The sequence below is a fragment of the Cucurbita pepo genome, chromosome 1, assembly GCF_057944985.1.
Source record: "Cucurbita pepo subsp. pepo isolate OVF chromosome 1, ASM5794498v1, whole genome shotgun sequence".
Classification (NCBI taxonomy): Eukaryota; Viridiplantae; Streptophyta; class Magnoliopsida; order Cucurbitales; family Cucurbitaceae; genus Cucurbita; species Cucurbita pepo.
The window spans coordinates 2,679,216-2,694,502 of NC_141798.1; the positions used below are offsets into that span (position 1 = coordinate 2,679,216).

General features: G+C 40.1%; 4 protein-coding genes across 5 annotated transcripts; 1 reads left to right on the forward strand and 3 right to left on the reverse strand.

Annotated features, from left to right (window-relative positions):
• Positions 1-153: 153 nt before the first annotated feature.
• LOC111798922 (putative apyrase 7) lies at positions 154-3,854 on the forward strand. Of its 2 annotated transcripts, none has more exons than XM_023682285.2 (3): positions 154-2,375; positions 2,472-2,600; positions 3,306-3,854. In XM_023682285.2, the coding sequence occupies exons 1-3, from the start codon at positions 647-649 to the stop codon at positions 3,614-3,616; spliced, it is 2,169 nt and encodes a 722-aa protein (XP_023538053.2). In that variant the 5' UTR covers positions 154-646; the 3' UTR covers positions 3,617-3,854. The 2 variants fall into 2 exon arrangements, with proteins under 2 accessions (XP_023538053.2, XP_023538046.2); XM_023682278.2 differs by having other exon boundaries at positions 155-380; positions 483-2,600.
• Positions 3,855-4,201: 347 nt separating this feature from the next.
• On the reverse strand, positions 4,202-6,200 carry LOC111793376 (putative carotenoid cleavage dioxygenase 4, chloroplastic). Its single transcript, XM_023675255.2, has one exon. It carries the CDS (start codon positions 6,183-6,185, stop codon positions 4,425-4,427), a length of 1,761 nt encoding a protein of 586 aa, XP_023531023.2. The 5' UTR covers positions 6,186-6,200; the 3' UTR covers positions 4,202-4,424.
• Positions 6,201-7,830: 1,630 nt separating this feature from the next.
• LOC111792356 (AAA-type ATPase family protein) lies at positions 7,831-9,944 on the reverse strand. The gene has a single exon (XM_023673763.2). The coding sequence runs from the start codon at positions 9,797-9,799 to the stop codon at positions 8,036-8,038; it is 1,764 nt and encodes a 587-aa protein (XP_023529531.2). The 5' UTR covers positions 9,800-9,944; the 3' UTR covers positions 7,831-8,035.
• A 1,875-nt stretch (positions 9,945-11,819) lies between these two features.
• LOC111792371 (uncharacterized) lies at positions 11,820-12,977 on the reverse strand. The gene has a single exon (XM_023673784.2). The coding sequence runs from the start codon at positions 12,799-12,801 to the stop codon at positions 12,142-12,144; it is 660 nt and encodes a 219-aa protein (XP_023529552.2). The 5' UTR covers positions 12,802-12,977; the 3' UTR covers positions 11,820-12,141.
• Between the last annotated feature and the right edge of the window lie 2,310 nt (positions 12,978-15,287).

Consider the following 15,287-nt stretch of genomic DNA (forward strand, 5'->3'; position numbering starts at 1 on the left):
ATTTTGAAATATTTATAAAAAGTCGGAGAAAATATTATAATTTTTGAGATAATAAAAGCTTTGGATTATATATATATAATTTATCTGAAAAATATTTAGATTTTAATATTATTATTTTTTTTAATGAAGAGTGGAAAGGGAAAATACAAGTGAAATTAAAATTTAATTAAAAAGAAAAATAGAGAAAGAGGGAGGAAGAGGAAGAGGGGTTTGGTCCGATGGCACTTGCTGGCAGAGTAGGTTGTCGCTGAAGGTGGATCTGAATCTGATCGTCTGATGAGATTGAGACCAGAAAGCGGCGAAGAAGAAGGAGAAACTGTAATTCTCTCAATCCAAACTGCCATTTTCGATGTAATCTTAATTCATAATCTGCTCTTCAGGTCAGTCTTAATCCTTAAACCTAAACTCTCTCTCCCATTCATTCTGTTCAATGCACTTCTGAACCGTGATTTCTCGCCATGTTTTTTAATCGACCCCTCTAGTCAATCCGCGGACGAACTTCAATTTTAACATCCCCACACACACTCTCTCTACTGTGGTTTTTGGGGATCACTGTGATCTAGAGTTACGCAATTCAGTTGTTATAATGAAGGATTTTGGTGCGTTTCTGAGGAATTATTGAAGTTTTGTGCCGAATCAGAGAAAAATGGTGTTGGGTAGATTTAGGGATGTTCTCTCGTCTGTAGCCGGTCGTTTGTCGGGCCGACAGTCTTCTACGGATGCGTATAAATCATCGTCGCCTCCGTTGATCGATTCTTCGCCTCCTCTTGTTGCTGGATTTTCAAGTCCTGCGCTTAAGAACAATATAAGGCTTTCATCGTCTCTTCAGGATCTCTCTGCTTACCGTAGACTTGATCTCGAAGAGGGTAATCATGGACTTGGGAATGCAGCTTCTGATTTTAGACCGCTCCAGCGAGAGAATGCTGGCTCTAGTTTCTCGAAGGAGAAGGCATTGCCTGGAGGCTCCTCCCGTTGGCCGATCAAGAAGTTGGTGCGAACAATTGTTCTTTTTCTGTGTCTTTTGCTCGTTTGTTTTCTAATTTATACGGTTTCTATGTATATTTATTCATATTGGTCTCAAGGAACACCAAGATACTTTGTGGTGCTTGACTGTGGAAGTACTGGCACTCGAGCTTATGTATATCAAGCAAACATTAATTATAAGAAAGATGGAGCCCTTCCCATTGCCATCAGGTCATATACTGGACAGAAGAAGAAATCGAAGTCTCAGAGCGGACGGGCTTATGATCGAATGGAAACAGAACCAGGGCTTGATAAGTTGGTTCGTAATGTGACTGGTTTGAAGAAAGCAATTAAACCTCTGCTTCATTGGGCTGAGAAGCAGATTCCTAAGCGTGCCCATGAAAGCACTTCTCTTTTCCTCTATGCGACCGCTGGAGTTAGAAAACTACCACCTGCAGATTCGAAATGGATTCTGGACAATGCTTGGTCTATATTAAAGAGTTCGCGCTTTCTTTGCCAGAGAGAATGGGTTAAAACCATTACAGGTACAGAAGAGGCTTACTATGGATGGATTGCCCTTAACTATCAAAAACAATTGTTGGGGGTTAAACCAAGGGAACTAACATATGGGGCACTTGATTTGGGAGGGTCTTCCTTGCAAGTAACTTTTGAAAGCAAGGAACGAAATGAGTCGAGTTTGAACATTAGAATTGGAAATGTTGATTATCATCTTAATGCTTATTCGCTTACCGGCTATGGTTTAAACGATGCATTTGGGAAGTCTGTTGTCCATCTATTAAGAAGGATTCAAGAACATGAAAAGCTAGACCTGTCTAATTTTAAGCTTAACCACCCTTGCCTGCATTCTGGGTACAATGAGAAGTATACCTGTAACCAGTGTGGAAAATTGTTGGGTAGAGGAGGTAATTCAGGAATTTCTCTAAGGCTGATTGGTGCTCCGAATTGGGAAGAATGTTCTGCACTTGCTAAAGTTGCAGTAAATTTTTCCGAATGGTCAAATACGAGCGCTGGACTTGATTGTGATGTGCAACCATGTGCCATAACTAATGACTACCCTCCACCGTATGGGAATTTTTATGCCATTTCTGGTTTCTTCGTGGTGTTTCGATTTTTCAATCTGACTTCAGAGGCTGCACTTGATGATGTATTAGAAAAGGGTCACAAATTTTGTGAGAAACCTTGGGAAGTTGCACGGGCTAGTGTTGCTCCACAGCCCTTTATTGAGCAATACTGCTTTAGGGCACCATACGTAGTCTCGCTCCTTAGAGAGGGGTTGCATATTACTGATAAACAAATTATTATTGGTTCGGGGAGTACAACTTGGACTCTCGGGGTTTCGCTGTTGGAGGCAGGGAAAACGTCTGCAGTTACAACCAGGCTACAGCTCCATGGTTATAAAATTTTTAAAATGAAGATAGATCCTCTAATTCTTATCGTCGTTTTGTTCACGTCATTGTTTTTCCTGCTTTTTGCATTATCCTGTGTAGGTAGTGCAATACCTAGATTTTTTCGGAGACCCTATCTCCCAATTTTCCGGCATAATACTGTCTCTACCACATCTGTTCTAAACATTCCATCTCCTTTTCGGTTACAGCGGTGGAGTCCAATGAGTTCTGGTACGTTTCTACACCTGTAATATCTTATGTTTTTACATTGCAATATCTGACTGTGTTCTAATATTTATATGTGAATCTTCTTGTTGAGCTTGCCTATCATGAAATATCTTAGTCGCATGAGCAATGTGAATGTGTTAAAGCCAATCTTTGATTTGATGGGATGTTAAAATTTCGTTTTATGGAGGAACCTGTCATGCATGAAGATTTCATCTACTAGAATGGTTTTTGGTCTGAATGCATATTCTCATAGCTTTGTTATTGTCATCGTGACGTTTTCTGTGGATCGATATATCTTCATCTGATCTTGTGGAAGTTGAAAAGCTAAAAAAGAAACGGTTACTCTCTAACTTAAGGGCATCTCAACTGGTTAAGGCATTATACCATCAACTAAAAAGATCAAAAGTTTGAATCTCCATCGTTGTTTTATAACTTGTCTTCGGGTTGTACACATTTGAATGCATTTTCTGCATCATTGTAAAATACTAGGCTTGTGCAACAAGTAGAAGATGCATTTTTATCTATCCTCAAACCGAATATCATTTTAAGCACCATTCAAAGCTTGAAAATAACTCGGTCGTTCGCACATCTATACAAGTATATAAAATTGTTTCGGATCTAATCTAGTTATCTCGACTGCTTTTTCTGTAAGATAGCTTCTTTTTGGTATAAAGTATGATGAATGCAATGTCAAACATGGTGTGACAGGGGATGGCAGAGTGAAGATGCCACTGAGTCCAACAGTTAAAGGCTCTCAAGAAAGACCCTTTGGCTTAGGACATGGCTTTGGCAGCAGTAGTGGCATCCAACTTATGGAGTCATCCATGCACCGGTCATCCAGCAGTATGGTCTCGCATAGCTATTCTTCAAATAGTCTTGGCCAAATGCAATTTGACAATAACAGCGTCGGTTCGTTCTGGACCCCACGTCGTAGTCAGATGCGCCTTCAAAGTAGACGTTCGCAATCTCGAGAGGATCTGTCATTGACGTCGGCTGAAACACACATGGTGAAGGTTTAGAAGAAGCAGGCTTCAAAGTGTAGATGATCGCAATCTCGAGAGGATGTTTCTTCGTCGTTGGCCAATGAAACACACAGATGCTGAGGGTTTAGAAGAAGCAGACTTCAGAAATTTTGGTAGACACTACTAATTTGACTCCCTTCCCCCCTGCATTGCTTTTCTGACTCTTGAATAGATAATATATATGGAAAAGGTTTGCATAGAGGTTCATGAATTCAATTTAGGAGTTCTTTCTGTATCTGAAGGAACAATTTTTATATGAGAAGTAGATGTGCATATATAGTCCCGTTAAAGCCTCGACATATCCCGACATGAATAGGCCTCATAATAATTAATACTTTAAGACTCAACAAAATACTCAGAAAAGAAGAAAAATGAGATCTTTGTACAAAAATGATAAGTTTTTCAGTAAAGAGAGTAGGTTGTGACTCTCACGTTGTCACAAAAGAACTGGCGACCCTCGAGTGGCTCCATCCAACTATGCAAGGACCTAGACAAGTGTGGCATAGGCGCATGCACTTGAAGCGCTACATCACTATGGCCCTAGCCGAGAACGACAGTGATAGGTTGACGGGTGCAAGAAGCAACAAAAATACCACTTTATGATTATAATAAAACCTCCTAAAACTTACCAATAATTTTTACAATTACAAATTCTAAAAAAATAAAAATAATTTGTGAAATGGTCTAAGACTATATATATATAAGAAGATGGGTATACAAAATCTACTTCATGATGACCCATCTAAGCGGAGAACCGACTCGAGCGGTCCGGTTCGGCCTAAAATTATTGTTGGTTAATTTCATTTCATAGCTTATTGAGATCAGTTTCTTTCACAAACAATCCGTGGAAGCCGTAAGGGACCCGCCGCGGCAGCTTCACGACAGCGATAATCTCGAGCTTCGGCGACTTGGCGTCCATGACGATGAACTTCGACTCGCCGGAGTTTTCGTCGTGAACGTACGAGACAACATATCCGTCGTCTTCCTCCAACGCCGTCTCGTCGGAACTTTCCCTTTCCATCGGCACGAAAAACGGCTCGCCGCCGTAGCAACCAGGCCCGAAAATCCTACTCGCAACGATGCAGTCTCGGCGTTCTTGCTGAGACACGTCGAGCTTTACTACTCCCGATATCTTAGGCATTGGATCTCCAACGCCAGCGTATACGAACCTGTTCTTCTTCCCGATGTACGACGGATTTATCACTCCGAAGTCTAGGTTTCTGGTAGACAATGGCCGCCGCGTAACTATTCCTGTTTTCAAGTCGATTCTGACCTCCTCGATTAAGGCGTGAACCAGATCCATCCTCTCCAGCGTGTGTTCGACGGAGAGAATGTTCGGCGCCAGCAGAACCACAGCGTCGTCTTCATCCCAAGCATTAATGGCGTGAATCAGGTTAAATCCAGGTACATCGAACCACTTCATCTTCGATTCGTCGTTAGCGTATCGAGGAATTAGTCCTACTCTTGAAACTGTCGATGGATCTGTTCCAACTGGAGATCGTCCTTCCATTATCATCAGCATAGGGTTAAATCCAATCTGAATCTCTGTAAATACAGCGTACTTTTTCGTAATTGCAAAATCGTGCAGGAAGGAAGGTCGATTCATCGAAAATATCGGCACATCGGACTGTTTGGCTCCGTTTTTGTCGAATCGAAAGAAGGTTAAAAACGGAGGCAGAGGACCGTACCGAAACGCGAATGTTTCACCAGTATCGGGATCGGATTTCGGATGAGCCGTCATACTCATAAACAGATTTCCGTCGAAATCCTGGCGGCCGAGAGTTTCAATTTCGCCGTTCGGAGCCAATCGGATCGAATACGGTAAATCGGACTCACCTAGGGCGTAAAGGCGGTCGCCAAAGAAAGCGACACTAGTGTTGGCAAGGCCAATGCCGTTCGCCGGATTGTACTGGCCGGTTAACACCCGGCCGGCTGCGACGGCGCCCCGCGCGGCGGAGGCTGTGAGTCCATTGAAGCCGGAGAAAACATTGGGGAAAACAGGATGACCAGCATCACGCTCCAGAGTGTATTTGTAAGTCTTGACATAACGACTGCACAGAACGGCTCGGCCGTTGGAGATTCGAAGCGAGTGAAGCATCCCGTCGCCGTCGAACAAATGGTAGGGCCCACGGGGAAGGTACTGCGGATTCGGGCCGTTACGAATGTACGCGCCGTTGAGAGACGAAGGCAACGAGCCTTGGATGACTTCACACTCCGTCGGTGGTAACTCGTCCACCGGAGCGAAGTTGTCGGCAAGGACGTACCGTGGGTCGACCGACGGACTGACCGGCGGGTTTATGAAGTTGTTGATCAGGTCGTCAAAGGCATTGAAAAACCTCGCGGGTAAAGATGGTTCGAGTCGTGTGGTGGAAGGACCCTTCGCCATTGCAGGAGGAGGAGGTCGTCGGGGAGATGGAGAATCGGCATTCGTTTTTTTCACGGTTTTGGGGGTTTCTTCGGTAAAAACGGATGTTATGGCCATAGAAAAGGGCGGTCGGGCGGGGGAGATTGGCGGAGAGAGGAGGAGGTTTCCGCCGGTGAGGAAAGGGGAAAAAATGGCGTCCATGATCCGAAAAGGAGTGAAAAACCTGCAATTTTCTTAGAAGTCGAAAAAACGGTGATACGAATTTAAAGGGGGAAAGGGTAAAATAGGAATTATCTGTTTCTTTTTTCTTTTACACAGAGGGGAGGGCGCCGCAATAACTTTTGTAGTTTCTTATTATTGAAAAAAGATTGGTAATAGATATTAATTTTAAGATCTTTTAAGTTGTTTTTTAATTATTTTATTGTAGTATTGGATCATTCATATATTTTATTTACCAACTTTTTCGTATCCGATAGTTATATGATGTAAGTCGTTATTGTTGCCTTTCGCTTGCATCCCACCATTTTCGTTGAACGTTGAAAAAAATTAAAAAGAAAGTAATAATTGAAAGAAAAAAAGAAACACCGATATGTAATATATAGGATAACATGAAAATTTAAGAAGTGGGGCCAACTAAGAAACAGTGGGCCTTGTGATAGCATCCATAATGGACCTATGGGCCCACTGTGGCTAGCCTAAACAGATTTTTTATATTTTATTTTTATAAGAAAATATAAATTTTAGAATTCCAAATTTTGTTCAACAATTTTCAATGTCAATTGAATTATATGTGGCACCATATTTTCAAACATTATTGAACCAAATAATAATAATAATAAATAATGTCTAAGATGTGACGTATTAATAAGATGTTGCGTGAATACACAAAATAGTCGAGCTCGGTTAGCAAAGGGCAGGTAGAGCTTTGATAATTATATGTGACAAGTGGCTAATGAAGACTTTTTGAGTAAAAAGTTTGGATTTTTATGAATGGGTCTTGTATGAGTTGGGTTATCTAAAAATTTGGATGACCGAAAAAAGACAAAGCTATCTAAGTTGAGACGCCAGGATAGCTGAGATGGGAGAGTGTTATTTCGATTTTTGGCTATCTACTATCAAAGATATAGCTGAAAGATAGCCAAAAATCGAAATATGAGAGGGTACTAACATAGTTATTGCCATTAAATTGGAAGTATAGGTGGAATAAAGATTCAATAGTCACCATCACACGCAAGGGGATAATAGAATATATTGTGCTCCACAAAATAAAAGGAGAGGATAATTCTTAATGAGCTATCTATTATGAGCCCAACTTCATCATCATGGCCTGCAACATAGTCGTCTTGCTTGCTCCATTATGAGCTATCCAACAGTTAAGCAACACATCAACTCAATTTTGCTCCATTAAACAGAGATCCCCACATGATTTTTGATGTGTTAATGAGCAATCAAATCATCCAGTTCAGTTGCAGTTGCAGCTGCTGCTGCTCCGGCGAGGCTTTTGGATGAATGTAGCGCCGCCATGGTTGATGAGAGGGGAAGCTCTCCTCATCCATGGAGGATAACATTTTCCATATGGGCCGCTAATTCATCAGCCAGCCACTGTGCTGCAGCAGCCAAGGCCAAGCCAGCCTTTAGGTCCAAAAATGAACCCATTCACATTCATATTCAATTAGCTTTCTTAAGTTCTTACAATACAAGACTGAAACAACTAAACAAAGAAACCCATTACCATTTGTAGTAATGTTTATAAGCCCACATCTTCATTCATAACAGTCATTTTCATCAAATTATTGATAAGATTCTTAGGAGGGGCAGGGAGGGAGGGAGGGAGGGAGGGAGGGCATGGAACAATACAAAATCAAGGCATTGATAGACAGATGGGGCACACAGAATTCATCATTACATTCAAACATCAACATTAATGCAATGATAAGGACCTGCCAAGAAAATGGCAAACAGAAAAAGGACTAAAATGTTTAAAGCTCCACAAAAAGAAAGTTAAAAGTCCCAAAAAACAGGTATTCACCAGCAAACTTACCGTTAACTGGTCATTTTTGTGTACCTTGTGATTCTGGCCAGTTGAGAAATTTGTAACCTTGAAGAGATGGTGGAAGAAAGCTTTGAGCTGCGGAGGGATTGTCTGGGGTGTAAATATAGCCTTTCCCATATCCAATTTCCTTCATCAGCTTTGTTGGAGCATTCCTAAGATGAAGAGGCACACCTTCATTTTGCCCAACTGATTCCCTCACAGCCTTCTGTGCAGCTCCCATGGCTTGGTACACCGCAATCGACTTCGGGGCGAGTGCTAAGTAAGCCACACATTGCGCGAGAATGACATTGCACTCGGGCATGCCAATGAAATGGCAGGCCTGATAGCAAGAAACAGCCTGATTCAGAGCCAATGGATCGGCCAACCCGACGTCTTCGCTTGCAAACCTTACAAGTCTTCTAGCTATATACAGAGGCTGTTCTCCACCTTCCAACATTCTTGCCAACCAATAAATTGAAGCATCTGCATCGCTCCCTCTCAAGGATTTATGAAGTGCACTTATGAGATTGTAGTGCTCCTCCCCTGCTTTATCATAAGCAAGATGCTTACATTGGAGTGCCTCCTTCACATCATCAAGAGTAACAACGGCCCCAGACGATGATGAGGCCGTGTCGCCTCGATTCCTTACGGCATTCCCGTTGGCATCTTCTACATTGCAATCGTCAATTTGAGCGGGGTTGGATCGGGCTGCAGCAGTGATAGCAGAGATCTCCAATGCATTCAAAGCAGTCCTGGCATCGCCATCACAATTAGCAGCTAAGAAATCAATGGCCTCATCCCCAACCTGAACCCACATGGAAATAGTTCGAGCTAGTCCCTTCTCAGAATCATCAATAGCTCGTTTTAAAATCACGGAAACATGGTGGGGTTTCAATACGTTAAGTGTAAGAACTCTACATCTAGACAACAAAGGGGTGATCAAATGGAAAGAAGGATTCTCGGTAGTGGCACCCAAGAAGATGATGCTTCCATCTTCAATGACAGGCAAAAAGGAATCCTGTTGGGATTTGTTGAACCTGTGAACCTCATCCAGAAACAAAACAGTCCTCTTATTGTTCTTGATTCTAGTTTTTCTAGCTTCCTCAACAGCATCCCTAACGTCCTTAACGCCCGAAGTCACAGCAGACAGGGACACAAATCGAAAAGACTGAGAGAAAGAAGAAGTGGAACCTACAATAGCTTTGGCAATGGAGGTCTTACCTGTACCAGGCGGACCCCAAAGGATAATCGAAGGCAATCGATTACATTCCAGCGCAGAACGAAGTATCGAATTCTTCGCCAGTAGATGATCTTGCCCTACCACATCATCGACATTTCGAGGCCGCATCCGCTCCGACAGAGGCTCGTCCGGAGGATGATTCCCCTTCCCAGCAGAAGAATCCGGTACCGATACGATCGAGGAGGACAAGAGTTTCGGACGCTTAGAGGAGAGTTGAGGGAGGTTAAGGTCAGCAACGTCAGAATCGATAGCAGCAGGGTCTCGTTTCTGAACCGATTGAGGAAGGGCAGCGGAGGGCGGGGTCGGAGGGCGGGACTGGAAGAGGAAGAAGCGGTCGAGCTTGGGCTGGACATTAGGGTTCGAAATAGGGAGATTGGGCTTGGGGCAAGGTGAAGGTGAAGGAGAAGAACAAGAAGAGGATTTATGTGTGAGAATCCATTCAGTGGCTTTGAGAGTAGACTTACCGCCGGTAGCAGCTAAAGCTTGCGCCGCCAGTTCGTCGGGAAAACCCATGTTTACCAGTTGCTCCATTTCTTCCCCCATTGAAATCTCTACCTCTTCTTCTTCTTCTTCCTCCTCCTCCTCCAAAATCTCAGCACAGTATTGATACTGCTTTACTGCTCAGTGGGGGAATGCGGATCTCTCTCTCTCTCTCTCTCTGCACAACAAAACGAAAGAGAGAATAATGAATATGAACACTGCTTCCAACCTTTATCCCGCAACCTCACTATCACTATCCTTCTTTTTCCAACTTTTTGTTCCTTTTTTTAGCCACTACAAAACTATAATTTATAATTTAATTTTTATATATTAATTAAATGCAATAAAATAATATAAAAAAATACTAACTAATACTAACGAGAACACCAAATCCTTATTGGGCTCACTTTTGGGCCTTGAATTTAAGCCCATTTTCGATGTTTCAATAAATTCCGTTACCAAATTTAATATCTATAAACTAAAATAAAAATATTATTATTATCGTATATAGCATTAACAAAATTCTGAACTTATTATAAAATTTAAAGCACTTAAATATTTATTTCATCAAATTTTAATTAAATAATTTATAGAAATTTGAAGGAAACAATAAACGACTAAGCTAAATGGTTGGGAATAAAATTAAATAAATATATTTATTTTTTTCTTACTAATGGCAGCGTGTAATTTTGGATGACGTCAAGATATGTGGGTCGTGTTAATTGGGAATCGAGATGAGACGATGAAATGCGATGTTGTATTGAAAGATCTTTGTCCTGGGTAAAGGTAAGGTCGAGCTGAATGACTTGGTCTAATGTAGAGTTAAGTTGGTTGTGTCACAGACCATTGAATATGCACGCGAACAAGCTTGGATTCTGCACCAACGATGTTTGGTTGACAAAGACAAACGTGGCTGAAGTAATTATACAAAAAAAGAGGACCAAAATTGGGGTGATTGAACCATTAAAGGTTAATGAAGATCTTAGTGAATCATAAGGCATTTATGAGGGCATTAGTGTTGGGATTTGACTTTTGAATGGGTTTAGTTCAGTGGGGTCTTTGTGATGTGTGATGAGTGGTGCATTACCTAAGATTCACTCCCTCTTTCCATCCTATTTCATGTCATCTCCCTCAAGGGTAAAAATGGAATTTTCTTTTTTATTAATTTGGCTCTCGTATGAATGAGAGCGATTTTGAAGATAGAAAAGCTTAAAAGAATTGAAAGTCACTGTTTATACAAGTATACCCTCCTTTTTTTAGTGACCCGACCAATATACATATTTTAGTACATTGAAGGGCACGCGACAATTAAAAATTATTATTTTCTTTAAAATAATTTATTTGATGATTTATTCTTAAAGTCAATATTTTAATGGTTTTACATGAATCACGAGCTTGAAATGTAACTGCCCAGATCCATTACTAGCAAATATTGTGATCTTTGCGCTTTTCCTCTCAGACTTTCCCTTTCGGGCTACCCTTCAAACTTTTCAAACGCGTCCCCGAAAACACCCTTAAAGGGTGTTTTGTTCCAGTTTTGAAATACCTTGTTAGATTTTTTTTTTAATTATTATTATTTCGCTAACATAATAAAATCAAATGCTTAAATATGTCTTAATTCCAAACATCTATCAGAAATATATATATATATATATATATATATATATATATATATATAATTTGAGATGAACTAATAAAATCAAAATTATTAAAATTAATTTTGAATGGAGAATCATACACATGAAATTAGCGTGACAAAAGAATAATAAAAAAAATAATAAAATCCCTACAAGTTTTTTTTTTTTTTTTAATATAAAATACCCATGTGGAAAACATTTTATTTATTAACCCTTTGATAAGGATTGAGATGTAAGTATTGCAAAGTAAACTGTGAAATTACATATATGCCCCTGGTCATTGAATACAATCTAAGTCTCGTCTTCTTATTTAGGTTATATGCTATCAAAATTGTTATAATGTTGCTTTCTCTATCGAAATTTTAATAGAGGAGATTTCAACTGAAAATTGATGTTCCCGATCAAAGCCATAACTGAACAAAATTACTAAAGAGTAATTTCTAGAATAAGCATATGACTATAAGAGGACCTAGCTCGGTCAAAACTTCTCCCATTATGTCGTCCATTAAAATAAAATGCATAAAATTTTAGGAAAAATTAAATAAATAAAACCTTTAACTCCCTTTTAATCACAAAATAAGAAAAATCAAAATAAATAAATAAATAAATAAATAAAAGCCAAATTCCCATTTCTTCTAGTATTATCTCAATATACCCACCAAAGAAAAAACTAAGAAAATCCTAAAATATATAAAATTATCAGATATTTCTACAAACTCTATAAAATTAATCGGATCAGTCATCGGCGTCGGAGTTCCTTCGCCGGAGTCAGAACAGTGAGCCACCATTACCGTGATTGGTCTTGTTGGAGGAATCTGCAGAAGCTCCGGTGGTAGGAATTTGAGAAGAAACCGCACTTTCCATCAGAAATCCATCTCCGGTGGCTCCGTCATTAGCCGGCCTCGCAACGGATATCCTCTGCATAAAGTCTCCGCCATGTGCAGCGGCCGGAAACATGAACGGCTGGGGGTTGGAATGATAAAACTGCGGCGGTTGTAGATAATCAGACGGTGGAGAAATCACGGCGTTCGGTGGAGTGCCGAAATTCGATTGACAAATCCCGCGGAACCCTAGCGGAAAATTGGGGGAAATCGATGAGGCGAAAGAAGAAGTCGGACCGCCAGTGAATTGCTGAACCATCGCTCTGAAATTCGTCGTATCCGTGTTGAGCAACGTCGTCGGAGTCCGCCGTGACGCTCTGGACCGGCGACGAATCGGCTTTCCGACACGACCTTCCGGATTCAAGCCGGTGTTTCCAGCCGAACTTCCGATAATAGCAGCGGAAGTAGTGGGGACGGCGGTGGCGTCAGAAACTCGTTCTGCAAAGATCATTGCAGAGGAGGTGGGTAAATCGGAAGGAGGTGGTGGGGCCGCCGTGGTAGAAAGATTTTGATGGTAAAATTGAAGCCAATCGCTGGGGCTGGACATGATTTAACACAGCCAAGAGGTAAAGAAAATCCCTATCTCTGTTCGTGTTCTTGTTTTTTTTTCTTGAGTGTTCTGGTTTTGGTAAGAATGGAAGGATAGTTGAAGGAGCTGAAGTCGTCATATTTATGGTTGAATCACTCTAGTCAAACTAAAGACCAAATTAATGGAATAATTTTCTTTCCTCTTTTCTTATTTTTTTTTTATTTTTTTAAGATAACGACCGGATTAGCAGAGTCGGGGACGGACTGGTCTACGTTTTTGTCCCCATTTAGCTAACAAGGTCATTCACGTGCAACACCTCAAGTCCACCACTAGCAGATATTGTCTTCTTTAAGCTTTCTCTTTCAGCTAAACGTGTTTGTAGAGGTTTCTACACCCTTGTAAATAATGTTTCGTTCTTCTCCCGGTCACTCGTTCCCTCCTCCAATCGACGTGGGACCTCCCAATCCACCTCATTCGGACCCCAACGTTCTAGCTCGCACACCACCTCGTGTCCACCCTCCTTCGAGGTTCAGCCTCTTCGCTAGCACATCACCTTATATCTGGCTCTAATATCATTTGTAACGGCCCAAACCCATCACCAGTAGATATTGTTCTTTTTGGGTCCTGTTGGATGAATGAAAGTCCCACATCTGCTAATTTAAGAAATGATCATGAGTTTATAAACAAAGAATACTCTCTCCATTGGTACGAGACCCCATGAAAGCTTATGAAGACAATATCATAGACTTGGGACGTTACATCACTCATTCTCCTCTTAATGGGGTATTTTCCACTCCGTCCACCAACCCTGTTGGTTATGGTGAGTACCGAGCGAAGTTGGTTTATTTTATTTATGCTAATGTGATTTGTGGTGTGTATTAATGTGAGTGACCTCAAAGTCGCATATGTTGGTTAAAGCAAGTACTAGGTGAGTGGATATCACATGGTATGATAATACTAAGGTTTGAAATATATATATATATATTTTTTAAAGTTTATTATACACCGATAGCAAACATTATATAAATAAAATAATGCCACAGTAACGCCCACTTTCTAAATATTACTTAAATTTAATCAAGGATAATTATAATTATAATTTTTATTTTTCTAATTAATTAAGAGTTTAATATTTTAGAAATTAAACAAAAGGGTAGAAAAGGGATTAAGGAAAGTTGGAGTTTTATTTTTATTTTATTTTATTTATTAAAAATCCTGAAAAGACAACTTTTTGTCTTTTTCCTCGAACCTTCCTCTCCCCTCCGACGAAGGTTCAGCCGCCCAAACCCCCACCGACACTGTTCGCTGCCGCTCTCTGGTTCATCTCCTCCACGAGTGACGACAGCAAACGGCGGCCGGCGGTTGCTTCCGCCTCTACACGACGTCGCAACCGATGCTCCGATCACGTTTGTCTTCAACGGCCAGCCGCCGCCACCCAGATGGCAGTGGTAGAGACAAAGAATCAGAATGTGGGTATGAAGTCTTTATCATATTATTAAGAGAAAATAGAGAAAATTAAAAGACCAAATTATGGATAGAATGTTGTTTGTTGGTTGTGTCATGCGATCTGTGTCCACACGAAGGTTCATTTATTTTATGTTTTAAATATGTTTTTTTTACTGAAATTTTAAATAAAGGGTTATTTTATTTTATTTTTTAAAGAATCAAAATAGATATTTTGAAAAGTTAGAATAAAATAAGTATTTTAAACGTTGAATGTTGAGTTTATAATAAAATAAAGTGAATTACATTAATTATTTTAAATGTTTTTCATAATAAAATACTATTATAAAAAGAAAAAATAAATAAATATATCTTGATATACTGGCCTAAAGAACATATTTGGTAGCCAACCGCCAGTAGATATTGTTTTTTTTTAACTTTCTCTCTTGTTTTTCTTTAGATTTTTAATACGCGTATACTAAAGAGAGGTTTCCACACTCTTATAAAGAATGTTTCGTTTTCCTCTTCAATCGATGTGGAGTCTTATAATCCACCGCTACGAGGCCCCTCGAAGTCTCATTCTCCTTTCTAACTGATGTGGGATCTCACAATCCACCCCATTTGAGGCCCAATGTCATCGTTGGCACTAGTTCGACTTGAGTAAATTGTGATTTAAATGACTAGTAACCTATTTTTTTTACCCTTGACAAAATCTAATATGTTTCAACGAAGAGAAATGATTCACCAAACCAAACAAAAACGACACAAAATTAATCATGACGTTTGAATATTCAAAAATTTTTTGGTGTTTGGATTCACTTTTCTCACTTACCCAAAAAGAAAAGAAGGTTTCCTAGAAACACATTAAAAAAAAAAAAAAAAAGACTACCATTTATTTGAGTGCAAATTAATGACATCATAATCGCATCAACGTGGTGGTACGAGTTATTTTGTTGGTGGGTAGCTTTTGACTCACTTTAAAGGATTTGAAAATCTACATTTATGACTTGAGAACGAACCGTTTATTCTTAGTCATCGTTCTATGTCAATATGAATAAATT